This window comes from Diadema antillarum, unplaced genomic scaffold (assembly GCF_040938485.1).
Source record: "Diadema antillarum isolate AM-2024a unplaced genomic scaffold, OU_Dant_1.0 seq00000648_RagTag, whole genome shotgun sequence".
Lineage (NCBI taxonomy): Eukaryota > Metazoa > Echinodermata > Echinoidea > Diadematoida > Diadematidae > Diadema > Diadema antillarum.
Genome location: NW_027271562.1, coordinates 256,333 through 283,858, shown reverse-complemented (window position 1 = coordinate 283,858; position 27,526 = coordinate 256,333). Strand labels below are relative to the sequence as shown.

General features: G+C 37.6%; 1 protein-coding gene across 2 annotated transcripts in view; it reads right to left on the bottom strand.

Moving 5' to 3' along the window:
- LOC139736458 (ras-related protein Rab-6A) overlaps positions 1-18,633 on the bottom strand; it is a 33,992-nt gene extending 15,359 nt beyond the window's left edge. For both annotated transcript variants that reach the window (XM_071647207.1, XM_071647208.1), the window contains exons 1-3: positions 18,451-18,633; positions 5,401-5,459; positions 3,853-4,012 (exon numbers count right to left, since the gene is read on the bottom strand). In XM_071647207.1, the coding sequence (XP_071503308.1) occupies positions 3,853-4,012; positions 5,401-5,459; positions 18,451-18,520 (289 nt within the window). In that variant the 5' untranslated portion in view covers positions 18,521-18,633. The remainder of the gene's footprint in view (positions 1-3,852; positions 4,013-5,400; positions 5,460-18,450) is intronic.
- Positions 18,634-27,526: the final 8,893 nt, after the last annotated feature.

Below are 27,526 nucleotides of genomic sequence, written 5' to 3'. Positions count from 1 at the left end.
AGCCCCATTCGTTCACTAGCCATGATTATCATACACACCAGCAGTCTGGGATTGGGTGCTTTACTAGTACATTGTACAATACACTATGAGGACACATAGATCTGTGTTCAAGGTGCCTTGTAGCAACTCTGGTGTTGTATGTACATATGTACCAACCAAACATATGTTTGTTTCTTCTTTCTCTCTGTCTGTCTGTCCCCCCCCCCCCTTCCACCTTTCTCTCTCTCTGTTGAGCACACGCCACATACAGGCTACCAATTATTGCATGTGAAAAGATGGGATCACATCCCAGTATAATTGCACACACAACTGTATGAAGAATATGAAAGAGTCCATTTGACGGTATAGGCAGTGATTTCATGATATCATTAACCTACATGATGCCTGAAGATTTAGAAGGGCAATCATAAAAGTATTGACAATTCTGGAGTACAAAATATGTATCAGCACCTTTCAAGATACATCCTAGGATTCCTACTGATGTAGATGATCAAGTACATTTGTAATTAACATTCATCTACACGTACCCCATTCCACAGAGATTTTCTCTCATCAGTCACTTCTCACAAGCAAAGTTTATCGCTTCCGGCCACCAACTGATGGAAGTGTATCAGATCACAGTGCAATGAATCTGACTTGTGGCTCAGGTCAGCATCAGACGTATCGTGCAGTGATCCAGTGAGGTAAGATTGTCAGATCAGTAGTGAGGATCACCCGCGACATGTCCGACACTCACCTGATAGTCGACCGACCAAGTTGGATTCATCAGACTGCGATCCGATACACTTCGGTGGGTGGTCAGAAGCAACAAACAATAACTTTGCCTCCGATGAGAGTGACCAATGAGAAAAAATCTCTGTGGAATGGGGTTCATCACTTTGCATGGCTTGCTGATACAATGAATAACACATACAATGTGTATTGGCAGTATAACTTGTTTCAATCTCCAGAGTCCAACAAATGGAACTGGGCCATAAAATACTTACATTTCTGTTTTAACAGAATTCAACGAGAATTTAAATCATGCCATTCACTGAATTTAAATGAAATCATTTTCTATGATAAAATTTTGGCAGTGATCCGGATCATTGTCTGGATCCAAGATTTTTTTTTATTAATCTTTTTTTTTTTAAAGGATTCTTCATCATTTGGAAATATTGCCAACAATTAAAGGGAATTCAAGCTGTGCCTAGTTAAGGTGCGCATACGCACACTGAGCATGAACTCGAGGTGCAGTGGTCAGTAAGCTATGGTACAGACACTAGAAAGGATTCTTTCGGGAGATATAGAACCATTTTAAGCATACTTGTACACAATGTGTGTACGGGAGGAAGTGTAAAGGAGGAAATGAGATGCGCGCGGAGGTCTATGCTCTCTGAGTGCTTTATTTTTCAAAATGCCTTATGTCATAATGATATAATATGCCTGCTTATTGTAAGAAAATCCACTAAAAAAGAGGAGGGTAGTATATGACTAGCTGCAGTGCGAGAAACTAACTTCACAAGACACAAACCTTACGAGAGGCCCATTATGCAGGCACTGCAGACTTGATACAGTAGATGTTTACACAGCCAAATTTTCCCGCTATTTTGTCTCGTTTTCTCACATTGCTTCAATAGATGATTTTCCTCCATTTACCCGAAGCAATTCTTTCTTTGGCATTTGATTCTCCCTTCAGGTTTGAAAGAGTGTATATGGTTGATGAGAAATATGAAATATATCCAGTGCAATTCAAAACTAAACAAGGGCTGCTTGAGTGTATACTACATCTGTATAGAAGTGGCTTACTGCATCCCCCATCCTCCCTCATTCACAGCATAATCTCTCCCTCAAAATGAGATTACAGTTTTCTTACATCACCCCCTTGTAAGTCAGTTGAGGCACCATATATTCTTCTCATTTCACATACAACACATAGTGCATGATTCAAGCATCACTGCATGGCATAAACTGCATGCAAGAATTATGGATCATATTGTAGGACTGCATTGTACAAATGGTGTGAATGTAGTATGTGTGTATAAAGGGAATTCAGAGCGTTTTGTGCATGAATTATATACAAGATTATAATGCATTGTCTGGTGAATGAAAATGGGTATCTCCACAGTAAAAGGGTACATTTCAGGGATGTTGGGTTATTTCCTGTTTCTTATGTGCATTACCCCCTAAATGATCTGTTAGAACACTTTAATGAGATCGCACTACCCCAAAATTGTTTCAATCAAGCTATCTATCAGAATGTTTGCCAAAACTAAAATTTTTAGCTGAATGTATGTAACTCTGGACTGACATTATATGTTCTAGAGACACAAACATCACTCTTTTCTGAAATTCGCTCCTTTGTGAGTGAATGCTTCCACTCGTCTTTTTTGTTTTTGCTTTTTAGAGAGTGCAACATTCAAAACCTGTTCTTGTATTCAACAAAATATTATATTTCAAGAACTTACCTTTGATAACTGACCACAACTGATTTCTCTGTAAAGTCTAATCAGTTAATTGCTCAGTCATACATCAACTGAGATTGATGACAATATGAATATGACATACATCTTTTCTTCTTTTTTTATAGACATGAAAAAAGTACACGATAACTGGACAATCAGTTGAATGGATACCAAGATAACATGATGCCTCCTGCTTCCATACATGGATGTGTACATGTAGGACATTACTTTCCACTGATCTGGAAGTTTCTAGAAGGGTTTGTCAAAAGATAAGCCCCTGGGCATGGCACTTTATCCTCATTGCTTCATCCTAGTTGGAGGGGACTTTCAGGGGAACGAAACCCAAATATCGGCATGGGAATTGAGTGAATACAGAATATAGTAGAATGCATCACTGAAATTTGAGGAAAATCAGAATATCTATCCATTCAAAAGTTGTGAACTATTACGGTTTCGGTACCACCACGACTGGATACGAAGACTACAACAATTTGCAATGTTCATTAGGACAACAATAAGAAAACAAAAAGAGAATTCAACATATGTACATGTATTTTCATTTTCTTTTTACAATAATGAAAAAGCACTAACCTTTTTCAGATGGCAGGGGGAAGAATATTAACCTTGTAAGCTACATTGTGTACAAGTGAAAGGAATGTGCACTTTTCATATAATTTAAAATGAAATTTTCCAATATTTTCTTTAATTTTTCTTTAGACCATTGTCCTACACATGACAAAATCGCTGTAAACAGTCTTCTTTTCCAGCAATGGTGGTGCCAAAACTTCAAAAATTCTTTACTTTTGAATTGATTCTCTGAATTGCCTCAAACATTACATGTACTATTCACAAATGCGTTCTACATATATATTTGCATTCACTCAATTAATCCTTTAAAGCCAGCCATCCCTTGGTTGCTTGCTTGGAAGTATTCACTACTTCCTTCATAGTTGTCACATATTAAAATGAAAATCAATTTCAATTCCATTACGGATCACATCAACCCTCTTCCATACCACAACCCCACCTCACTCCAAAACAGCACCAAGCACATGTATCCTGATATTGACGTGTGATACAACATTAGGAGAATATGATGTGCCCAAAATTTACTGGGTGCTTGACACCACACCACCATGTATACTGTATACACTGAACGTTTTGTGAGGTTTTTACTTTCGTGAATTTTGCGAGTCAGGTGCTATTCGCGAAATTAAAGACATGCGAAAATAATGACTCTGATCCTGATATGAATGCGACGCACATGTATACATTTCTCCTTTCAGTATAGTACTCCACGGTTGCGAATTTAACCACACGCGAAATCGTTGGGAAGTCCCGATTCACGAAAATTGAGACTCACTACATATATGGCGTATACAGTAGCTGATGGCTTCTCAGTACTCACTTGTGATGTCGTAGACAACGACAGCGACGGTGGAATCCCTGATGTAGCTGGGGATCAAGCTACGGAAACGCTCCTGCCCTGCTGTGTCCCACAGTTGCAGTCTGACGGTGCGGTCTTCCAGGTACATGGTCTTTGACAAGAAGTCTATGCCTATGGTAGCCTGCAGGGTAACACACACAAAACAAAAAATACACATTAGGTACATTCTCATTGCAAAAATTTCGAAATTTGGATCGTGATCGGGGTCACGTCTTTTTGATTCATTGTTCTCACTGTAAAAAATTTCAAAACTTGGGTTGCGTTTAGGTAGGTAAATGAATGCAAGTAAAAATAAGTCCATCTCACAAATCTTAGCAATTCAAATTTATTTTTCAACCATTCTTCCTGAAGGTTTTTCATTATCATTAAAGGTCCTGTTTACCTTGGGGATAAGTGATTTTAAAAATGTTCGAGATATCACTTTTGATGCATATGTGTAGGTCAATTGTATCACAAAACACCCTACCTTATACAATTTTTTGCAATAAAGCCTAAAATATAAGGACATATCACTACTTTTCCCATTAAACCATTACTGTAGATGGTTTAGTCTGGAAACATTTTTATTATAACTATTGTTCACATTTTGTATATTTAACAATACTTAACATCGATTATCCTGGTTCACATTTTTACATTGGTTGTTCCTATCCCTAACTCACATTTTAGAACTATTTTGAAGCACTAATGCTGTTTTTTTTTTCATCTGCAGATGGTACATTATGCCTTTAAAGTACAAATTACTTTAATCAACACAACATTACAGTAACTTCAAACAAAAGGTTCTGCTACAATGTAGTCCCTCCCCCCCCCCAAAAAAAAAGAAAAAAAGAAAAAAGAGTCATTATTGCAAGATTATTGCACTCCAACAAACATAACAAAATAAAACTTCAAGATACAAGTTTCTCTTTGGATTCCATGCCACGGAAGTAAATTAAGCAACAACAACAACAAAAAAAAAATGTGTGTGTTAGGTCAATTGCTGCTATAGGAGGGCTAGACATCAATCATCATGTCATGTAATTTGCATTCATGCCATAGCTACAAATATCACTGTTTCAAAAGAGATAAAAAGTCAAAATTCCCCGAGTTTTTCATTTCAGGTCTGATTATGGTCACGTCTCTACCATTCTGTTTGATTCTACTGTATTTTACAAAGCAAACTTGAAAGTGGAAGGGCAATACAAAGAAATTTGGGCTGCTATGAATTATGCTGAATGAGTGTCAAGCTACATGTACAACCGAATAAGGAGTTATGCTTGATTTATATAAGATTTACAAATATCAAATCAATCCCACAGCTAGGCTGGACTGCACATTCAACAAACTGACAGTCGCAACTCTCTACATAAAACATGGTTCTTCTATCATAATTTCATTTCCTCTCGCTCAAAATCTACAAAATTATATCTCTTCAGGATCACTCAAAGCGAAATTTCATAGCAAGATTCCACAATCTTTTCTAATCTTATGACATTGAGCAGGGACGTGTACATTTTCCAAACTTACCTGATATGTGTTATCGAAGCTGTCATACATAAACCTCGTGATGAGTGAAGTCTTTCCAACTGCCAAGAAAAGAGAAAAATTAACAATTCAAAGCAAATCTGTATTCTAGTCTGTATATTCTGTTTAGACAGCTTTTCAAATGTTTCATTTACTGTAAAAGTGGAAATTTTCGCGGTGTTGAAATTTTCACGCATCTCGCGCAATCAGAAACTAGCGCGAAAATAAAAGCACGCGAATATTTCTGCTTGCCATATGTTCCTGTAGTTGACGTCTTGATAACGCGGAATTAAAAACACGCGAAACTCTTCTTATCCCGCCGAGCGCGAAAAATTAGTCACACGAAAATATCCACTTTTACAGTATTGTCCACACTCTGGAGAGATATCACATCCCAACTGATAAAACAACCAACAAGAAGAATTACTGGCGCCACTGGTAGGAAGACTTGAAAACCAAGTTTTAATTCTCTCTGCATCATTAATATAATTTCTCTTTTACTATGCTGTCCTTGATGTATGATTACATGTACTTAAAGGGGATGGCTAGTAACTGATCAGTGGAAATCAGTGGGAATGCTGGGGGATGATTGTTCCAATTCTTGTGGGATTCATCTAAGAGTACATTATATATCTATTGTTGTGTGAAAATTATTTGCTTCAGAACAGTCTCATATTCAAGTAATGTGCAGTTTAATGTTTCCAGGCTAGCATGCCTGTACAGTGACGGGACATTAAACTGCACATTACTTGAACATGAGACCGTTCTGAAGCAAACAATTTTCACACAACAATAGATATAATGTACTCTTAAATGAATCCCACAAGAACTTGAACAATCATCCCCCAGCATTCCCACTGATCAGTTACTAACCATCCCCTTTAAAGTCATGAGTCTATTAACATCATGTTACATTGCAAAGCAACTTAAAATGGACACTGATTGTCACTGTAATCTGACAATTACATTAATTGACACAGGAATCAAGTTTTCACTGACATGCTCTATGCAACTGTAAAAGCAAATATCTTTTTTTTAAATGTACTATTCGGTGATCTTACCACCCAGCGCACGATAATGGCATACATTGTAATTATGAAACTTACAGTATGCCTGTAAAACTGGGCATTTCTACAAACATGGTCTTAAATACAACAGTAGTGCATACACTGTAGATATTCACACAGCTTTAGATTTGGAAGAGAAGAAGAGCACACATTTTTTTTTTCATTAATATATATATTTTTTTTTGATATTCGAAAACATAAAGTGAATTAGAGCTGTATACACACAATACATTTCCCCACAATTGTGGAGTTGTACATGTACAGTCACACATTCTTTACGAGCAGGAGAGTTTGTTTCACATGTCATGAATGCTTACTGTTCATAAGACACAGGGGTTGGCAGTTTCTCCATTTTCTCCAGCAATGCATTTTATATGATCTTTTTTTTCTTGTCACGGTTCAACATTTAGTGCTGTTTTGTGAATCCCCTTTTTCCACTTGTATTGAAAAATCTTGTTCGTGTACAAATGTTGTTGTTGTTGTTGTTATTGTTGTTGATTTGTTCACCAATTTACAAGACATCATTTGGTCGAGCAGAGGCTTACACATTTGTATTATGGGACATTGTGGGGGGGGGGGGAAGAAAGACATCTATTGAGCCTTTACGATGAATTGTAATGCACCACGACTGGATTATGTCCAAGCCTGTACATGTAGTAGCACAACAGTCTAATGAAGGCCAATGCCACATTGATCACACATCTCAATCTACGGCATTATATTATGGCACTGCTCAGCAACAGGGCGAGAGGCTCAGCCACAGTGAATCAGAATGCTTGCCAAGGTCTCAAACCCTGACGAATGCATTACATTTTAGTATCCATGTTAACGACACTCTGACAACTCACATGGGTTGGATGTGCATAGCTACCATGAAATTTTGTCATTTATCACCTTTGTAGCCTGCTGTACAACATGTACACTTGTATGCCAAGCAAGAAAATCCAATACTGTGCTGCATTGATTTCCGATTACTCATCTATTATCATCCAAGAGTGGTGTTATTGACAATCTTTTAGACCACTGACAAATTATAGGAACTGCATTTTAGCACCTTGTACACTGCACATGTACACTGTACTCCAAGTAGATTGTTCAGTTTGGCTTCATTCGTATAGCACAAAATTTTGGTCAAATTTATCATCCTCTGTTGGTCAGTGCTATAAAGGTTCGAACCCACCCCCTCCCCAACCCCCTCCCCCTCCCCCATCCCCCCCCCCCATCCCCCCAAAAAAGCCCTGTATGTAGCTGACAAAAACTAGAATTATCACTGAAGGTGATTAATGCCCCCACCCCTAGTGTTGCTGTATAGTATGTGATGTCATGAGGGCAATGACGTTAGTACCAAGTTTGTGCATATTTGTCGAATTGGAAACAGAATAATTTTAGTTTAATAATGTACAATTACAGAGTTGACACTGAGTATAAAACTTACAGCAAATGGAAACCTGCTTTCCCCCAGCATCACTACACTTAAAGACAATCATACATACCAAATTTGACCTTCATAGCTTGAATGGTTTATTTTGATACAAAAAAAGTGGTTGCCATGGCAACACATTTTCCTTAAACTAACACATTGGTGTCTTGCAAAACTACACTTCTAGATCATGATACATACTAAATTTGACTTTAATTGCTTGAATGATGGAAAAGTTATTCGATCTGCAAGGTTTTGGTAAAATTGTGGTTACCATGGCAACGGTTTGTGTGACAAACACAAAAATTATGTGTTCCACATCTATACCTCCGGGCCATAATGCCTACCAAATTTGGTTTCAATTGCTTGAAAACTGTGGAAGAAGTTCACCCCACAGGATTAAAAAAAAACATGCGGTTACCATGGCAACGCATTGTCCGATACAAATACAAAGGACATTTTGCAAAACTACACTTAAAGAGCATCATACGCACCAAATTTCACCTTCATAGATTAAATGGTTCAATTTGATACAAAAATGAGTGGTTACCATGGCAACACATTTTTCTTATATTAACACATTGGTGTCTTGCATAACTACCGCCCAATCATCATATTGACCTTAATTGCTTGAATGATGTGGAAGTTATTCAATCCACAAGGTTTTGGTAAAATTATGGTTACCATTGCAACGCTTTGTCCGACAAACACAAAAATTATGTGTTCCACATCTATGCCTCAAGGCCATAATGCCTACCAAATTTGATTTCAATTGCTTCAAAACTGTGAAAGTTGTTCACTCCAAAAGATTTCGAAGAAAACATGCGGTTACCATGGCAACGCTTTGTCAAGTACAAACACAAAGAGTGTCTTGCATAACTACACCTATAGATCATCATAGATACCAATTTTGAAATTGATTGCTTAAATACTATGGAAGTTATTCAATCCACAAGGTTTTGGTAAAATTATGCTTACCATGGCAACGCATTGTCCGACAAACACAAAAAACATGTCTTGCACATCTATACCTCAATATCATCATTTACCCTAAGTTTCATTTAAACTGCTTCAAAACTGTAGGAGGAGTTCGCGACGCAAGATTTTGCAACAGACCGACCGCCCACCCGCCCATCCCACCAACATCACGGTGATTCCTATACCCCCGTCACACTATGTGTGGCGGGGGTATAAATATGAGGATCACAGAGAGGTATTGCCTCTTAGCTGCTTGAAATACAGCCTGTAATGGTAAACTGTCAAATTCAATCTGTGTTCAGAAGTGCAGTACACTGTATTTCACCATGACGAACAAAGTGTCTACCTTGTCCTTAGCAAAAAAGAGGCAAGTCCTGAACGGAGACGACACAAAAACTGCCAAAGGAACTTTTAAACTCGCAATTCTAACTGGCAAACAATGATGTGGCTTATGCTGCCTTTAATACAAGCTACTGTAAAATGAGAAATGTTTGCGTGCATTTTAATTCTGTGTATTTTGCAAGAGCCCAGATTCATGAAATCAAAATGCATACGAAAGTTCTTGTCTGTATTACATGCACTGAATGCCAGGTTGGCAATTCACAAAAAGTTCATGCCACAAAGAAAGGCCGTTGGCTACAATTCATAAAAATTTCCTGCTGCAAAAATATGTTGCTTTACAGAAGTTTAGTTTGAATGTAAATGGCTGTAATGGATAAAAATTAATGAGAGGCACTCTATTCGTGGGGTCTAAGGGCAGGTGGATACAAACCAAATTTTGCTCCAAAAATACAAAGGTATGGTCAAACCTGCTTTAGCAGCCACCTGTCTACAGTGGTCACATGTAATATATGCCACTGACCCCCCCCCCCCCCCCCCCCCCCCCCCCCATAGAAAAGGCATGTAGCAGACACTGTCTATAGTGGCCACCTGTCTACAACAACCACTTTTTTCTGTCTCCCTTGGCTGGCCATTAAAGACAAGTCTGACTGGATACACAAAACAAAGGAATGAATAGAACAAAAGAAATTGCATGATGTAACTTCTGCATATCATTTTAAATGTTTGGCTTCTGACCAAATTCTATTGCCTCCACTTCATTCACATTCAAGCGGAGAAATTTCGCACAAGCAGGAAACCAGGTCCCCCGGCAAGAAGCACATAAGAGCAGCACGGGTGCAAAGGTCACGACAGCCTGTGCATACCAAGTGAAAGCACAAGTTCGACTGTGACGAGAAGAGCCCGAGAGAAGGAGGAGAAAGAGGTCTGCTCCTCTCGCAAGGGGGGAACTCAGCACTCACCGTGACAAGCAGCAGACGAGCAGACAAAAACACAAACAAACACAAACCAGACTGCACACATACACTTATGTGCATGTCACAGGTAGGAAGCAGCCCTTCTCATTTGCATTTTGTCCCATGGGGAACAGAAATTGAATGATTTTATATAAGAAGTATGCACTGTAACAGTAAACAAACACAACTAGTGCATTTTGTTTCAGAGCGTCGAAAGATTTTGTGACAACGAACACGACAGGAATGGACAGTCTGAGAGCTTGACAGTCAGCTAGTTCTTCATAATCTAGACAGGATGCCTGCAATGTACACTGTACATGTATTAGAAGTCAAACAAGACTAAACTGCACAACAGCAGACAACCAAGCAATACAACTTTGCTGTCATTGAAGAGCAGTCTATTTTCCTTCAAATACCTCAGTACATGCCACTGTCAGTTTTGTCCTTGAAAAATCACCCTATTCATGTCACTTTTTTAATGTAGTCATTAAAGCCAATATCAATACAACAATAACTTCAACATAAATTCTTCCTCTTGTTGGACAGTTAGTGATTTGCTATAGTGCCCTCCTTGTTCCTTCAGCCCCCCCCCCCCCAAAAAAAAACAGCAACAACACAAAACAAAAATACAAAACAAGAAAGTAGCTAAATATATATAAAATCTATGTGTAAAGTCACAGTTCACATACTAGTAATCTAGTACATGCTTGCAATCTTGTCACAGGATATAGACGCTCACCAAAGTGAAGACACTGTCTAGCAAAAACTGCAAATAACAGATTAGCACACTACACAGAAATGTACTACCAGGTAATCTGATTTTCCCTACCCCGGACTTGAAATTTGATTTCCTCTGTGCTCAAATCTGATAATTACCAGCTGCTGGCAGCAACTAATTTTGAGGCCTGTGACCATATCAGAACCAAAATCTGAGGATGGAATGCTCAGTACTACAGTATACAAATATGGAATGGTCACGAGTGCGACATCTTTTTCCATTGCACGAGTAAAGACCATACACTATTTGTTTTATACAACACCTCGAACGTCAACAGATTTGGTCCACACAGATTCTTGAATTTAGCACAGAAGTGGCAACCATTTTCCGTGAAAGACGAATGAGTAGCCGCACAGTCGCAATCACCGTGTACGTACTGTACGCGAAACGAAGTTGTTTACAAAAATGAGTGACAAAAGTACGCGCTTGTAAGCATGCTTGTATTATTGTTGAGTGCGTGCAGCAAATGTTTGTTTATTGTGACATCAGAGCCGTGCCATGGAACAAAAACTTTGAGTCAATCTTGAGTTTAACACAGGAGTCAATGGAAATGGGTGACGTCAGCCATGCGCTATCCATTTTTGCTCAAACAAAATTGCACGGCTGACAGCCAGAGCGTGCGATGGAATTTTTTACTAAATGTCACGTGATCAGCAATCAACCAATCACATGGCTACATTCTAAATAGGTGTTGTATAATACATAAAAGTAATACACTTAAGTTAACTTATAACAAATCGTAAGTGTCATTTAACTCATTCTTTTAGAAAATGTTTCCAATTCTTGATAATAAACTACCATACGTGGCTTTCACTTGAAACTCTGCACTATGAAGGTCACCAAATTTCAACACATTCAATTACCGGTAGTGAGTTTGTCGTCTCCATCCAACACACACATCTGAACTGACATTATAAACACTCTTTGGAGAGAAAATCATTTGGGAACCTTACTTGACCCTCTCAATGCACTCGAATTAAAATGTCATGAATAATTCATGTGTAAGAAGATCAAAATTGGCATTGTTCTTGTTCTACAGTGTATGAATACATGACCTATTCATTCATTCATTCATTCATCCATTGCCTTCTGCTCCTAAACTCCGGGATTGCTGATATGGTAATCCTGGAGTGAGTGAGTGAATGAATGAATGAATGAATGAATGAATGAATGAATGAATGAATGAATGAATGAATGAATGTACTACAGTTGTATGATGCTGAAATATTTAAAAGTACCTATGAGTTATACACACTGTACTTTGTACAAACTGAACACAGTTAAATGTCTTTAGTACTAAGAGTAATTAGTCGAGTTAAATATCTTACACATAAAAGTGCCAAACGAAAATGAGTGCCAGAATATCAGCCTTTAGTGCCTCTCTCTCTCTATCCACTTTAATACATTGTACTGTCCTGCTTTTTGTGTTTTCCCTGTGCTCCTCATTTAAGTTGAAGTAATGAACATTATGAAGTTCATAAAATGACACATCACTATGACACACGGCTGCTTTGCTTTTCACACACCTGCACATGTGCACACACTTGACGTACAATGTAGCAATGACTGTGTGGAATATGAGATTGAAATTTCCCCCATTCGTGGGGTGTAAACACTCAACACTGCAAAAATGAACTCAAACAATAGGAAAAAGCAATTTCTGACAAGTGTCTGCTCAAAGCACGTACACAGAACCTTTGTATCAAAGCAATGAATGGTAATAAAACGTAACATCTAGTTTCTATTTACTGTATGTCTGTACAATTTTTGGTTTTACATTTGTAGGATAATAAAGATTTATTTGTAAACACCTATACATAAAACCTCAATTGATTCATAGTGTTGACAATCAGTGTGTACAGCCTAGTCTTGAATTGTGCACCTGTCGTTACAAGTTCGGAAAGCTGCATTTTAAATGATCACTTCATAAATAACAGCCAGAAAATAAAAGTCATAATATAGCAAATATCAGCATATGGGACCATTTGATACAGTCGCACAGAATGTTCATATCAAGTGTAGCAACTCCGCTTAGCATTTATCTCTTGGGCATTTGCTTGTAAACTGCATACATTATTGTCTTTACAGTACTGGCACATTCAGCGCAGGATGTCCTTGCATTTATCATGCCGCTTCCAATATGGCGTTATCACACACAGCATGACTCATCATACTTGAACAGGAGAGGGCATAAAACCTGTTAGTCACAGGTGAAAATAACATACATCCACACACTCTATTCCGACTGCATGACATTTCAAAGACAAGGATATTTTCATATTAAAGCAAAGAGCACCTGTATGCCACCACATACTAAAGCTTCTAAAGCTCAATGTTTTGCTCACGGCACAACAACATGAATAAATCATGAAAATAGAAAACTCCAAATTTCAAGAACAAGCCCATTAGAATGAAGGAAACTATTGTCCCTTTACCAAGTACACAATTATCAGGTCTGCATGTGAGCTCAATAATGCGCATGACCTTATCACCTGAATGTTGCAAGTAACATGGTAATATGTGTACAAGTACATACTGTACATGTATAAACTAAAAAGTGCAAGACTAACTGCAATGTACAGTACACGTACCTACAATGTACAGTACAAGTTTCCACTGATCTGTATTGATATCTATAGAGCTATCTCTCATTAATAGTATACTGTTTTTTTGTTTTTGTTTTTTGCCCTGCAAGAAGAGGTATTGGTACTTTTATTTGCTAACAATGGCAGCATTTAAATGAGTCTTCCATTTTATTTTTCCCTTCTTTCTATTTCACATTCTCTTATCTGATTATATTTATTGATTAATAAGAAAAGAATGCTGCCAGAGCTGTTAATTACAACTGTACACAATTCCTGTATCTAATAGGAGAGAAATATTAAATTTCAAGTTCAATCTGCTGTTTGGTCAGCTGCCAGTATCATACAGTGAAAATCCATAACAGTCCACAAGCATTATTTTGTTCCTTCCATGAATGATGTACTGTACACAAACTATGCATACGCGTGATACAAATTACAGAAAATATTACTCTGCAAATCTCCCCTAAAATGGAAATATTTCTATATATTTGTAGGTTGTGCTGAGACTGCATTACATGTATATTGCTTTAGGCAGCAATGCAATATATGTAGTTTGCAATATGCAGTAGGGCCTATGTTGTAGTTGCATAAAGATGTTTGTTGGATTGTGCAACATTCGGTCTTAAAGTGTACGGTATCAATCCCAATAGCTGTCCCAGAAACTGTTATAGGGCATCATCCATTGTATGCACAGCAGTTATGTTTCTCATACAGAATGTTTGACTCACAGAAACTGACACATAGTATGAAAAAAATACTCCTAGGTGTGCACTGTCTTAGAGTACTAATGAGATGTGCATTATGTTCGGTCCTTGACTGATTACATGTACTTCAACACAGACATGAGAAAAATGCTAATGTACTGAAATTTCAAGTGGAAATGAAAACATTTAAAATTACAGAGACTAATTGTATGAGTGAGAGTAACAACTGTGGATCATAGTACATGTGGCTTCCTTATGATATTGTCTGTCACGTCCTCAAAGAAATCTGATTTTGTGTTTCCACCACTTTAGTAACTTGAGTTTCCCTCATGCCTTTGGACAAAGATGTGCTTTGCACAGGTTTATTGATTACCGGTACTAGCCAGTACTTATTCAGCACTAATCAATGTGTACTTAGCACTGAATCAACTTGTCATAATCAACTGCCACTCTGAACCAACAATGAGAACCACAGAATTTTTTGCTAGAAAATGAAATAACAAATCAAGTGTAGTTGAGGTTAATCACTCAAGCTATGATTGAAAGTTTACTCTTGAAATATTGCCTTTCAAGTACACATTGTACACATACATAATATGTAGATGCTGTTATACGGATTTGAATTTAAACAGGCTTGTGTATAAAATTGAGAAGTTTTCAAATGTTATAACATTGAAGATCACATAAACCGATTACCAAAGTACAAATGTAATCAGACCATAAAACACATATTTGTGAATGACTGACCCACACAAGTACAGACAGGCTACTACAAAATAATGTAAGTGGGAAATTATGATGAAAACAGTGCATATTAACTCTTAATGTGCCAGGCCCAAAACCCCTAACGTGCCAGAGGTTTTTACTTAACGCCAGAACGTTTCAAAACTGGACTGACAATGAAATTTAAAACCGCCATATCTCTGAATCTACTCACTGTTTTGAATTGAGGTCTACACAACATGTATCAAGAAATGTTTGTACTTTCGCGTCGTGTTGTCAGTTTGCCATAATATCTACCTGATCCTGAAATATTGCAGAAATAATTGATACATCAAAAAATTATTACATATTTTTGTGTAGTATGGGAAAAAAAGAGTCAGCCGTGTTTTTTCTTCAATAGAACGCTCCCTTGACTCTGTGAGAAAGTTTTAGAGCAACATCTCCTCTTTCAAATGATTACAAAATTGCCTTCTAGAATTGTATGATTTTTAAGATACTGGCAGTTTATTTTGTCTTAGCAATTTCTCTTTCCGATTCAGAAATTCATTCCCAAATCTGAGTCCTTTAGTCCCAGATCCTGTATTTCAAACTAAAGTAATTGTCCCGGGTCCTTCAAGAGTGTCTTTTGTCCACTTGAGAAGGAAAAACCTACTAATCCTCCTTTTGTCTAAGCGGACTGCGGGCGGGGTACTCTATTGAAATCGGCAGGCCTTTGTCCCCTCGCAATTCCTAGGCTAGCGTGGGGACGATTAGTGACGTTCACCAAAACAAAAGGATGAAAGACTTGACCACCGAACCTAAGCTGACCCTCTTTGAGGGACAAAATCAAAACAGCTTCCCGCAGGACAGCGTCCAAGCGGAACAATGTGAGTGGAACCGCATAGACAATACACGCAGATTCAATAGCATACACACGCGTGGTTTACCAATGAGACTTTTGATCCATACACATCTCGCAGAGGGTGCGCTCGCTGCGGATTTTCCCGACGCGAAAAAAAATACATCTAGCTGAAAAATCATGTATTTACTCAAAATTTTCCAATGTAAGCATGCTCATATTTTTAGTGCAAACGATGGCTATGCTAATCAGCTACCAGCACATATCAGTGGCAGTTTCTTGGTGTAACGCATTACGGTACCACAAGAACTTAAATGACCAATGCTTTTCTCGCTCTTCTTAGTCGCCGATCGGCGACCATGGCACGTCAGGACTAAGGTCGCCGTTCGGCGACCATGGCACGTTAAGAGTTAAGGTGATGATGGCAATGATGATGCTGAAGAAAATGGTGGTGGCAATAATTACAAGAAGAAAGCAAGAAGAACTAATTTCAAATACATGCGGAACAACTCCAGACTATGAAGAGAAAACTACAAAATGCCCCACCACGTCAGTATGCTATTCAGTACTGTATGCTGAATTGGTCTGTCCACATACATGCGTACATTGCATGTAGTTTGCCCACAAGATTAGTCAAACTCAACGGAATGCAGTACTTAGTGTGGCGTGTTGTGCAATCAGGGAAGAGGGATATTATGCAATTGTTACAACATGGATCTTTAAGGCATTTTTTTATTGTAAAGAATATCAAATTTATCATATTCTGAAAGAAACAGTCCACGTAAACTACATTACCAACACAAGAGGGCAGGAAAATTCTAAAGCATATATACATGTACGTGTAGGAGTGCAAAATTAATAAGCTATACAGGTTTTCTACACACACACACACACACACACACAAACCAAACAAACACACAAACAAACACACACACAAACCAAACAAACACACAAACAAACAAACACTCTAAGAATGATGTGGTCAACATCATTAGGGTTGAAATAAGATGTAAAAGCACTGTACTTCTGAGGAAAACTTGTATGATAGAAACGCATGTATACGTGTCCATGGCAAACTCCTATAATGTCCTATGTAGCACCACACTGCTAATTTAACTGAATAAGACTGTTGAAAAATGAACTCAATGCCAAAACTGACAAGAAGAATGCAAGGACCAGCAATAATTGTCAGTAATCATGTGCAATACATCAAGTACTATGTATGGGTACTCATACATGTACATGTGTAGAAGGTTGTATATCTCAGACCATGAGTGGTCACAAAAATAAAATCCTAGCATGTGGCTAGACATTTTGGCAAATGATTTGCAAAACTTTCGCCAATTTCTCAAAGCATCACATACATGCACAAGGCAGTCAATGAGACGATTGGATTACTTGATACTCTGTTTAATTACTTTATATCTCTAATATCTGTAGGCCTACACATGTGTGTCTGCATTATTGTTTTTCATAAAATTTAACACAATATCGACTCAGGCACTATAGAGTAGAAGTGCAAAGCTGAATCATACATGTGCAAAAAACTTGTATGTAGATCACCAACACCTACAAATTTATGGATATATATGTATGTGGGCATAATTCAGGTCACAACATTTATCAATCATGGATGGACCAACATCCCAACATGAATTAGACTTTTTCTCCTGTTTTATCATGTACTGACACAACTCCGCTGCCTTGCGCGCTTGCACCTTTGGGCAGCTAAAATGGGATAAATTCTTGAAAGAAACAATCACATGTCAAATACATGCTGTACACATGTACACACTCTACATACATACAAATGTACATACACATATGATGATTTATTTTGAAGATATCGGCCCCGCACCAAGGTATGACCGTGCACAAAAGCATCACATGTAGGTTTCTACATGTAGCAGGCGGTTGAGTTTTGGACAGCATTGTGGTTGAATTATGCCACAATGGGTGGCTTACGTTTGTTACACTTGAATGAAACTATTAAAGTTATCTCATTTACACTCTAGAAATAGTAACCACGAGATGTATTTGAATAAAGTTACCATCTTGGTATTAAATGATAAAACCAGATTGATGCGCGTCAATCTTTCATGGTGAAATGAGAACATTTCTGTGAGCGACTCTAGGTTCTATAAGCTAGCAGGCAGTGCAGTGCAGTTTGTAATGCAGTGACTAGCTACTTTCAAGTACTGTAGTTGTAATTGTACTTTTCTTTTACTGTTAGTGTAGTGTAGGCCCAGTGTTGCCCTAGTGAAATATATAGTCTATCGACTGTTAAGTGTTAGACACTCTATGGCTAGACTGTGTATGATGGCTATGCTCTCTTCAGCATAGACCTCCAGTCCAGAAGTTGTTCATCAATACTGTTAATCTAATGGAAAAACATGCATATCTGGTGAATACAACTCATTTACGGAATTTATCATGATGGCCAGAATTACTCCAACTGTACAATGATACAAGGCAGACGAGGTACTCTTCCATAGACTACTTAAGTATGTCTAACATTTTACAGTAAATATATCACAGTTTCACACTCGGCCCGGGTTTACTACACACAGCACCAGCAGTTTGTCTACGGAGACTGCGGACAAAATGTGAACGAATATCAAGGGGGCCGGGCGTCGCCTCTCGGCCTCTAGCCGGCACAACTTACCACTCTGCTCGCCTAGGAAGACAAGCTTGAATTTCCTTAACGGATTGTTAAAGTCTCCAGAGGAAGACATTTTGTCGACTGACTGGTTCCAAAACACTACGATTAATAATTCCAATTACAATCAGATAGTATTTAGCCAGCCGGGCCTCGTCGTCAGTTGTGCTGAGCGTATTATCGCCACGTTAGAGATCGTAGTTCAACTTGCGCATGCGCAATGGAACGATGCGTCATGGAAGTACATACAGTAATTTATTTCGATCCTGAAGTATGACCCTCTTTGCCCCTCACGCACAAAACCAGCAGAAGAAAACGTGAAACTCCACTCTTTCAGATTTTTGTTCGAACCAACTAAAAGCTACCAAGCTTTTTAATCATTCACTGCTGCAGTTCTGGGCGCCTCTCTGTAGGACAGTAAGTCGCTTGTGACGACGTTTGCTGCTCACAGAAAATGGAAGAGGAGTACATTTTATCACGGTTGAAATGATAGGTATGCTATTACTGGGTCATATCAGCTGCCGGATCCGTCTGGAAAAACAAAACAAAACAGAACAGAACCTCAACAACAACAGCAACGAAACCCGACAAAACCCCCAACAACTTATTTCCACGCTTTATGCTACACGTGGCAGGGAAAATAGTGTGGACGGAAGAAAGCAGATTTACAAACTGATGAATTCATTATTTTGTGTTCGTGAATGAGAGTGATGTGCACCCGCGGCCATTATAGACGGTCATTCATATACACATATTCTATATCTAAATGCTTAATAATATTGTTCCAGATTCTTAGAGATGTCCCCTGGAGGGACGGAAATGGGTTAGGATTTGACCCCCTATCACGGGCTTTTGGAAGGGACGCCATCAAAATTCCCCCACCCTTGTATCACTTTGGAAGAAAAGTTAGCAAAATCACCTCTTTAATGAAAGAAGAGTGTCCAGGTGAAGAGTTTCCACATTTCCATGAGCATTTGCATGGACAGTACTTTCTCATGCCGAATACACACACAAAAAAAAACAACAACACACACACACACACACACACACATACACAAAACAAACCCAGAAACAAACACAAAAACAAAACAAAAGATGTACTTCCCTGAGAAACGAATTGAGGGCCAGCCCCGTGTACTTTGCAGCAAAACATCCACAGTAAAGCACATTCGGGAAAACGTGGGCAAACATTAAGAAGCCGCACTACCCCTATTTCGGACTTTTTTTTTTGGGGGGGGGGGGGTAAGGCTTATTCGGGATCCTACTTCAGGTTTGGTGGGGAAAGATTTGAAAACTACCCTGGTTAAAGATATATGGGAAAGAATACTAAAAGACCCCCTTTTTCAATGATTTTCGAGATTTTTCCTAAATTGAGCCCATCGAATACTAGTATAGTAGGCCTATGCCCCTTTTCCCAAAGAAATGGGAACGCGCATGCGGTGCAGAATGACCACGTGAGTTTGTGTGTTTGTTGTTTGTGTGTGTGTGGGGGGGGGGGCGGGGGAGTGCACTATAACATGACTGTGTGCATGTTAATATTAATGTCTGTCCGATGAGTGGGAAATATAATAAAAAGGTTATTTTATACTCTTCTCAGTTTACTTTGTTTTGCTTATTTAACCTTATTTTCTGTTACCAAAGAAAGTGAAATGTCTGTGTTCCTTTCGAAAAATGAAAAAAAAAGTTTGAATTGAATTGAATTGAAATATCAACGACCAACGTGACCCAAATGAATATATAACATTTTGAGGGATCATCGTCTGCAGGCCCCTATATAATTTCTTGTTCGTGTAATCTAGAGACCCCATCGCAAAAACTTGACAACTTATAAACGCCATAACAAAATGTCTAGATATTCTTGTCTCCTGAAATAATTCGTTGCTTTATAAATTATTAAGTACAGGGTGCAGAGCCCGTTATTCATTGTTGATAGCCTATTATGTTCGACGTCTATGTGTTTAATGTGTCAGGAATTTATTCACTCCTTAGTGGCTGATAACAGCATTTAGTATTAACTTTTTTTCATGAAATTACTCTTTATTATTTATAAAGTATAGGATCTACTTTGCATGGGACCTATACCTACTTTAGCATACCTAGAAGTCCAGTGTGAATTGTTTTTAAGGTTTAGCATTTATTCCTTATTGCTATTGTGTGATTCAGGTTCACGTCTAAGTTGATTTTGATGTAGAGGGTATCCTACAAGGTACAATTTTATCCGAAGTTTCATCAACAAAATGTTGCAAAAATCATGCTCTCGTCGAAAATTCATATTACTTCAGTACTTTCAGTTTTTGTCCCCTTAAAGTTACAATTGATAGGCTACGACAATGATAATTTGATGCGATTAGTATATTCAAGTTTTTCTTTTTGATATCAATAAAAGATAAAAAAAGAGTATAATAACAGGGCGATTACGGGGACTGTGACTCGTATCTAGGTGCTGATGCTACTACCATGAGTACTATATGCCATAGCACTTCATGCATGAAAGCCTGCGAACTTTGAAGTCCATTAACTTTCTTCATATCCAAATTTTAAGAAACTTCTATAATTATCTTCGATTACTTTCAACATGGAGCTGGATTACACTTTATTATATAGGTACATTTTTGGCAAAAGATATGAGTGTTGGATTGTATATCTTTAAAAAATAAAAAGGAAAGCCATCATTGTATAAAAATGTAAAGGTGCCTGAGTGCTTGAGTTATAGGGGAAAGCTTAAATAATTGCCATTCTAAATTATCGACGGATAAAATGATATTCCATGTTGTTCAGGGACATGATTTCTTCACTACAAGGTTGAAGTCAAATATTTGTAAAATGTCTCCTTCATCCTCTTTCTCATAAAATCTCTCTTCATAATTTCTGCCTGCCTTTCTCTGCATCTATTCATGATGGATAATATATATTGGCGCATAACTAATCATTGTTATGATGATGATGAATACAATGAGGACTATGATGATGATGATGACCATGATGATGGCGGTGGTGATGATGATTATCATTACTGTCTTTATCATCAAAAGATGTCACTAGAGATTAACATGACGTCGTGTTTCATCCTGGAACCTGAGACGTCTATGAAATACTTCTTTTGAGGATTCTCGCCGTCCTGAGCAGGAGTGTTTGCACTCGGTCGGGTACACCCGCGTCCTCCAACGTCATTATGGCTGCGCTTTGGTGCTGTTCCAAGTGGTCCGACTATACAATAGTGCTTATATTCCACAAACAGCGAAATTCTCAGGCCAGGTCCTGGCACTTTTTTGTTTTTTCCTTCTCCTTCTCGGCTTCTCTTATATACCGTCTTCCGGTACATGCGATATTGACGATCGTGCACATATGCCGTCATGTAATATACGTCTATATTATTATTACACAATAATGCGGTGTACACAGCAGAGCCAAACGTCACGATTCTAACATAATGGAATGCAGGTAAGGGAAAAATGGTTTTAGTTTTTAAATATTGTGGTAGCATTTGCAAATTACATCATTCGCATGGAAAGGGGCTCAAAGAAAGTAAGATTCCATAAATGTGCTGTTTACCATTGGGAGTAGTGATTTAAAAAATGTTCGAGATCAGATTTGATGCAAATGTGTAGGTCACTTGTATCACAGAACATCCTACCACGTAAAATTCTGCAATAAAGTTTAAACTATAAGGAGATATCACTATTTTTCTTACCTAACCATAACTGTAGAGTCGGTTTAGTCTAGAAACATTTTTAATATAACTATTGTTCCCACTTTGTATATTCAACAATATACTTATAACATTAATCATACTGATTCATATTTTTACATTGGTTGTTTCTATTCCTAACTCACATTTTAGAACTATTTTAAAGCATTTAAGTTGGGTTTTTGTTTCATCTGCAAAATGGTAAATCATGCCTTTAATTATTATGCTCATTAACAGGACAATGAATGTGACAGTGAAAATGGAATGCTGTGAATTTTCACTCATTGTAAAAGGAAGCTAATTAGCTTCGTCAAACGAACAAGACGAACAAAAATTGAGAAACACAAATTAATAGAAAAACAAAATGCCATTGAATCTTAATTGTTAAAATTTTTACATCGTATATAACCCGAAAAAGAAAAATGAAGAAAACGAAACAAAATGGAAATAAACCATATAAGATAATTATGAAATGATATTCCGGTGAGAAATTTGGGGATCAACGTCTGTCTGTTCGTCTGTCTGTCTGTCTCTGTCTGAAGGTCTCTCTCTCTCTGCACCCCTTCTCTCTCACTGTCTACAGTAATACTATCTCGTCATTCTTTTTGTCTCTCCTTTTCTTTGAGTCTATGATATCACTTCCTGAAAAAAAATTTGCAAGGTATACCTTGCAATATAGTGATATATCATTATATCATACTATACGGCAAATGTAAATAACAATGAAATAACAATAAACAAATCCTTTCGCAATGATTCTTGTTTTTACATCTTACGAATTTTCAGGTATCATCGATAAAAATACTAAGAGAGAGAAAGGAAAAAAAGAAAACGTCAGAAAGTATCACACGCGAGGGAAAACCTAACTTCAGCGCAAATTTCATATAATACCATGCATTATGTACGTATTATTTTACACAATTGTTTATTTTGAAAAGTAACTGTTGTTTATATTTTCATGACTTGTGAATATCTTTCATATTGACATAAGGCTGATTTCTTTTATAGAAGCGGAGAAATCAAAACTTACTGAAACTGAATTCAAAGATGCATGGATATACAACCTAAGACTATAATCCACCCCCCACTTCTCATGATGCCATCTCTAAGAGGGGGAATGGTTTCAGATATATATACAAATGAGTTAACTTAAGACATCAATTAGGATCATTTGTTAACATAATCAGCTAAAGTTGACAATCATAAGGAGGAAGAAGGGAAAAAAATAAAATAAAATACCCATATATAAAAAAAAAAATGATATTAGTTCTTTCCTCTTGTCATACATTCACAATACATTACATTGTACATTACATTACATTACATTACATTACATTACATTACATTACATTACATTACATTACATTACATTACATTACATTACATTACATTACATTACATTACATTACATTACATTACATTACATTACATTACATTACATTACATTACATTACATTACATTACATTACATTACAATACATTACATTACATCTAATAGAACGAGATTGTTGATAAAAAATACATTCACTAAAACTTCATTAATTATTTCACCTCATGATTATAGAAAAGCTGAAATCACACATGATTATACAATTCTGTTTTCATTTTCTGTTTTTCCTTTTGGGGAACAAAACCTTTCATCAAAACACAGTGTAACCACAGCAGAGGAAGGAATACGGTCATGCCTGCTGGTGATCTTTCTACAATAGCGACCTCTTGTGTTGGTCTGTAGCCAGTCTTAATATACAGCACTGGTCCACGCCCACTGTCCGTACTTTCTAGCGCACTGTGTGCGGTTATCTCTGCTTTATGCAGAGCATCGATTATGGGGGATCAGGCAGTAGCACGCATGATGTCATATATAATAGCTAGACTCTCCTTACCAGGGTTAGATCTATACCAAAGTTGATTAAACTTTGCAGTTTTGCTAATGAAAAATGATTCATATTACAATAATGAAAGATAACGCAGTGATGATGGTATTGGTTTTGATATCATGCCTTATGTCGATCTTGGCATGATGGCAAGTGGGGCGTAACTGTGGTAATAATTTGAAGTGTGATTTTTCTCAACCTGACCTGCTCTCAAGCCAATTAAGCTCACATCATCACATTGTGAAAGACAGGGTGAACTACCGACTGGGAAAGGGGAAAAAATCCTTGGTACTTCCCAGAAAACAACAATAGCTGATTGTACGGAGTGAGGACATTCATAGGATATTCCACTTCTCTCGATGAATCTTTCACAAAGTCAGGGAGCCAGAAAGTAATGAGGAAAGACAAGATTTTGACCCAAGCATGCCAAAACGGGGTTAAACGTCATATTTTAACATTTTGAAGTGAGTCTATCATCAGATGGAGCGAATCAACGATAATGTTGCCGAGCAAGGAATATTCCTGAAGTTATGATTGACAATATCCCACATTATTTGTATTTTCTGATCATTTTCTTTGTTATTATCAGGTCTAATCTCAACTGTCCCAAATTGACAAGAATGGAGTTAATTCGTTTTGCAACCAAACTCTTAAAATATTTTGCGCCGTCCATCGCGCACAGCTGTGCACCGAGCATGTTTCCATTTTTGTTCTGCTTCTGAAAGATGACAGCCGGCTCCCGCGTTATGGCATCTTGACAAAAAAGGTGTAACGATAACTTTCATGAAACTGTGTATATCTACCCAGAGACGGATTCACAACTCTCTCATTTACTTTGATCCCTTCTTCGATGCCTCCACCCAAAACATTAGAAGTTTGAGCCAAACTGGATCTATACCTCATCACAAAATGATAGGAGCACATTGATTCATGTGTCATTGCATAATGGATACACCTTTATCATGGAAATTACTTTTCGCAATCCCTACTTTTGAAAGATGAGCGATACATGATGGTGTAGACATGGTGATGTGCGAAAAGAAATTGCGCAAAGATTGATGAAATTAAAATCAAAATTATTGGACTGCTTTGGCATGTCCGGACACTAATCTGACATATTGATGAATAGAGAGCTACATATACTTGAAGATGATGCCGTATCAGTTTTATTTGTCGGAATTAAGCGGAAAGGTGATAAAATCGGATTTAAGGGAGGGTACTTGCAGTTTCAAACATTTTCCCAATGTATAGCTCTGATCCACACGTTTGCACATAAGCTTGTGGACGGGATTGACTTTCGCTTTTAGGGGAAATTGTTTTTTATTTAATACGTAAACAATCTGAATAATACTCGATGTCATATTAGTGTTCAAAATGAATCTTCAAATTGCTCAGAAAGATAGCGGCTTCATTAACATCGAACATCAAAAGTAATTCTTTTACATCCACAGAAAACTGACAGCTGCTTGAATAATAATGTTGTAGTTGGAACTTCAGAACTTGAACCTCCTCGATCTACCATTATTTGCTGAAAATCTAACCAAAGGACCAACAGCAAAATTATTTTATATATCATATGTTATATATTATATATCATATATAATATATAATATATTATATATTATATATTATATATCATATATTATACATTATACATTATATATTATATATTATATATTATATATTATATATTATATAGTATTATATATCCACCCCGACTCCCGCAGACCCTACCCCACTCGGTTGACTCCCTAAGAAAGGTCCACTAGTTCCAGTTCAAGAAGTATGAAAACATAAGATTTGATAATATCTGTTATTGGCAGTTATGTAGGTTATGCACCCAGTCATATCATTTTTTTGTTTGTTTCAGATTCGTGTCTATTTCCTCTCTGTTTCTTCTTGCTATACTATTTGCTCTGTCACCTCTTGTCAAATTTTGATTTGAACGAAATATGGTTAGTTCGGACTTTTGTTTGTTGTTTTTTTAACAGAAAGAGCTCCAGAGTATATTGGGGAGTGTCTGGTACGACACTCTCACTCTAGGGGCACTCGTCTTTCATCATCCGTTACCTTCACTCAACCACACACGAAAAAACTAGCCGGAGATGCAGCTTTCTCTTCTTCTACTCCTAGGCTGTGTAATAAGCTCCCTCCTCTTCTCAAATCTTCACCCACACTTGATCATTTCAAACAAAACTTGAAGACTTATCTATTTTGATGTTCCTATAATGTGCACTGGACTTATACTGTCACTGCCTGGTATTTTGTATATATTTTATCTCCTATGGCGACCAGGGATGACATGTCATAACGGTTTGCATCCAGTGGAAAAGGCGCTCTATAAATGTCTACTATTATTCTTATATAAATCGAATTCAGTTGAATTTTGACACCCCCTTCATGATATATATATGAAGAGTTTATTCGCAAAAACCGATAAGTCCATTTTTGAAGTTTTTGAAGTACGGTCTCTGTCATAAAGTACAAAATAATACCTTTTAAATGATATATTGGTCACTATATATCAAGGTACATTTTTGAAGTTATGGTCAAAAGAAGCAACAATTTTCTTATTACTCTCTCTATTTTTCTTGACCTTTAATCGCAAATATCTCCATTTGGCAAATATGGACTTATCGGTTTTTGCGAACAAAGTCTTCATATGTTATATATGTATGTATGTATATATCCTCGTTATGGGCCTGAAAAGACAGAGAGTGTGAATGTTATATACTTCCGTATTTCCACTGCCTGCTGGGCTGAGTATACGGGATATTATTCATCTGTCATATACCATAACAAGGACATTACGGGCCTCACATGTATACACGTCGTCTTCAACTTACTCGAGTTCACCGGCCTAATGGGGAATGGGACTCGGTGGAATTTTCTGCGATGCCGTTTAGTAAGCCAGCACGGTATTGTACTCCACACAAGCACTGCACACACACACACATATATACACACACACAGCATGGAGCTTCAACTCAGACTTCCTTTCTGCATGATGTACAGAGTCTGTCAGGCCTGTCGCGCGAGAATACCGTCTTGCAAGTGATCAAGATCGCTTTCTTTCCAGTCTATCTTTTTTTAACATGGCTCTCTGCTGGTGTCCTGTATTCACGGCTGCTTTCTTGACAATAAACTGTACCTCCTTTGCCAGCAGTACAGACAGATGCAGCTGTAGCCAGCATAGGCCTATCTAACAAGGCAAGGGAGGTATCTAAATACTAGTGCCTCTTTCATCAAACCATAGAGGTGGAGCCCTGATCAGCAATATTTCGTCGAGTTCGCGAGAGAGGGTGAGATCACTTTCCACTTCGAACGACTGCAGACTCATTCGAGTAGAAGTTCTTGTTCGGCGGTCCACGAACAGAAATTGTGGGAACGTGTAGCGTGAATATTCCGTCATTCTGCCACGAACTGTGTCTGTTACTCAGTCTCTCCCTATGCCCTAAGATTTACAACATTGTTGACGTTTATTGTGTCGCAGCTGACCTGAGTGACTGTGTTGTTTTCC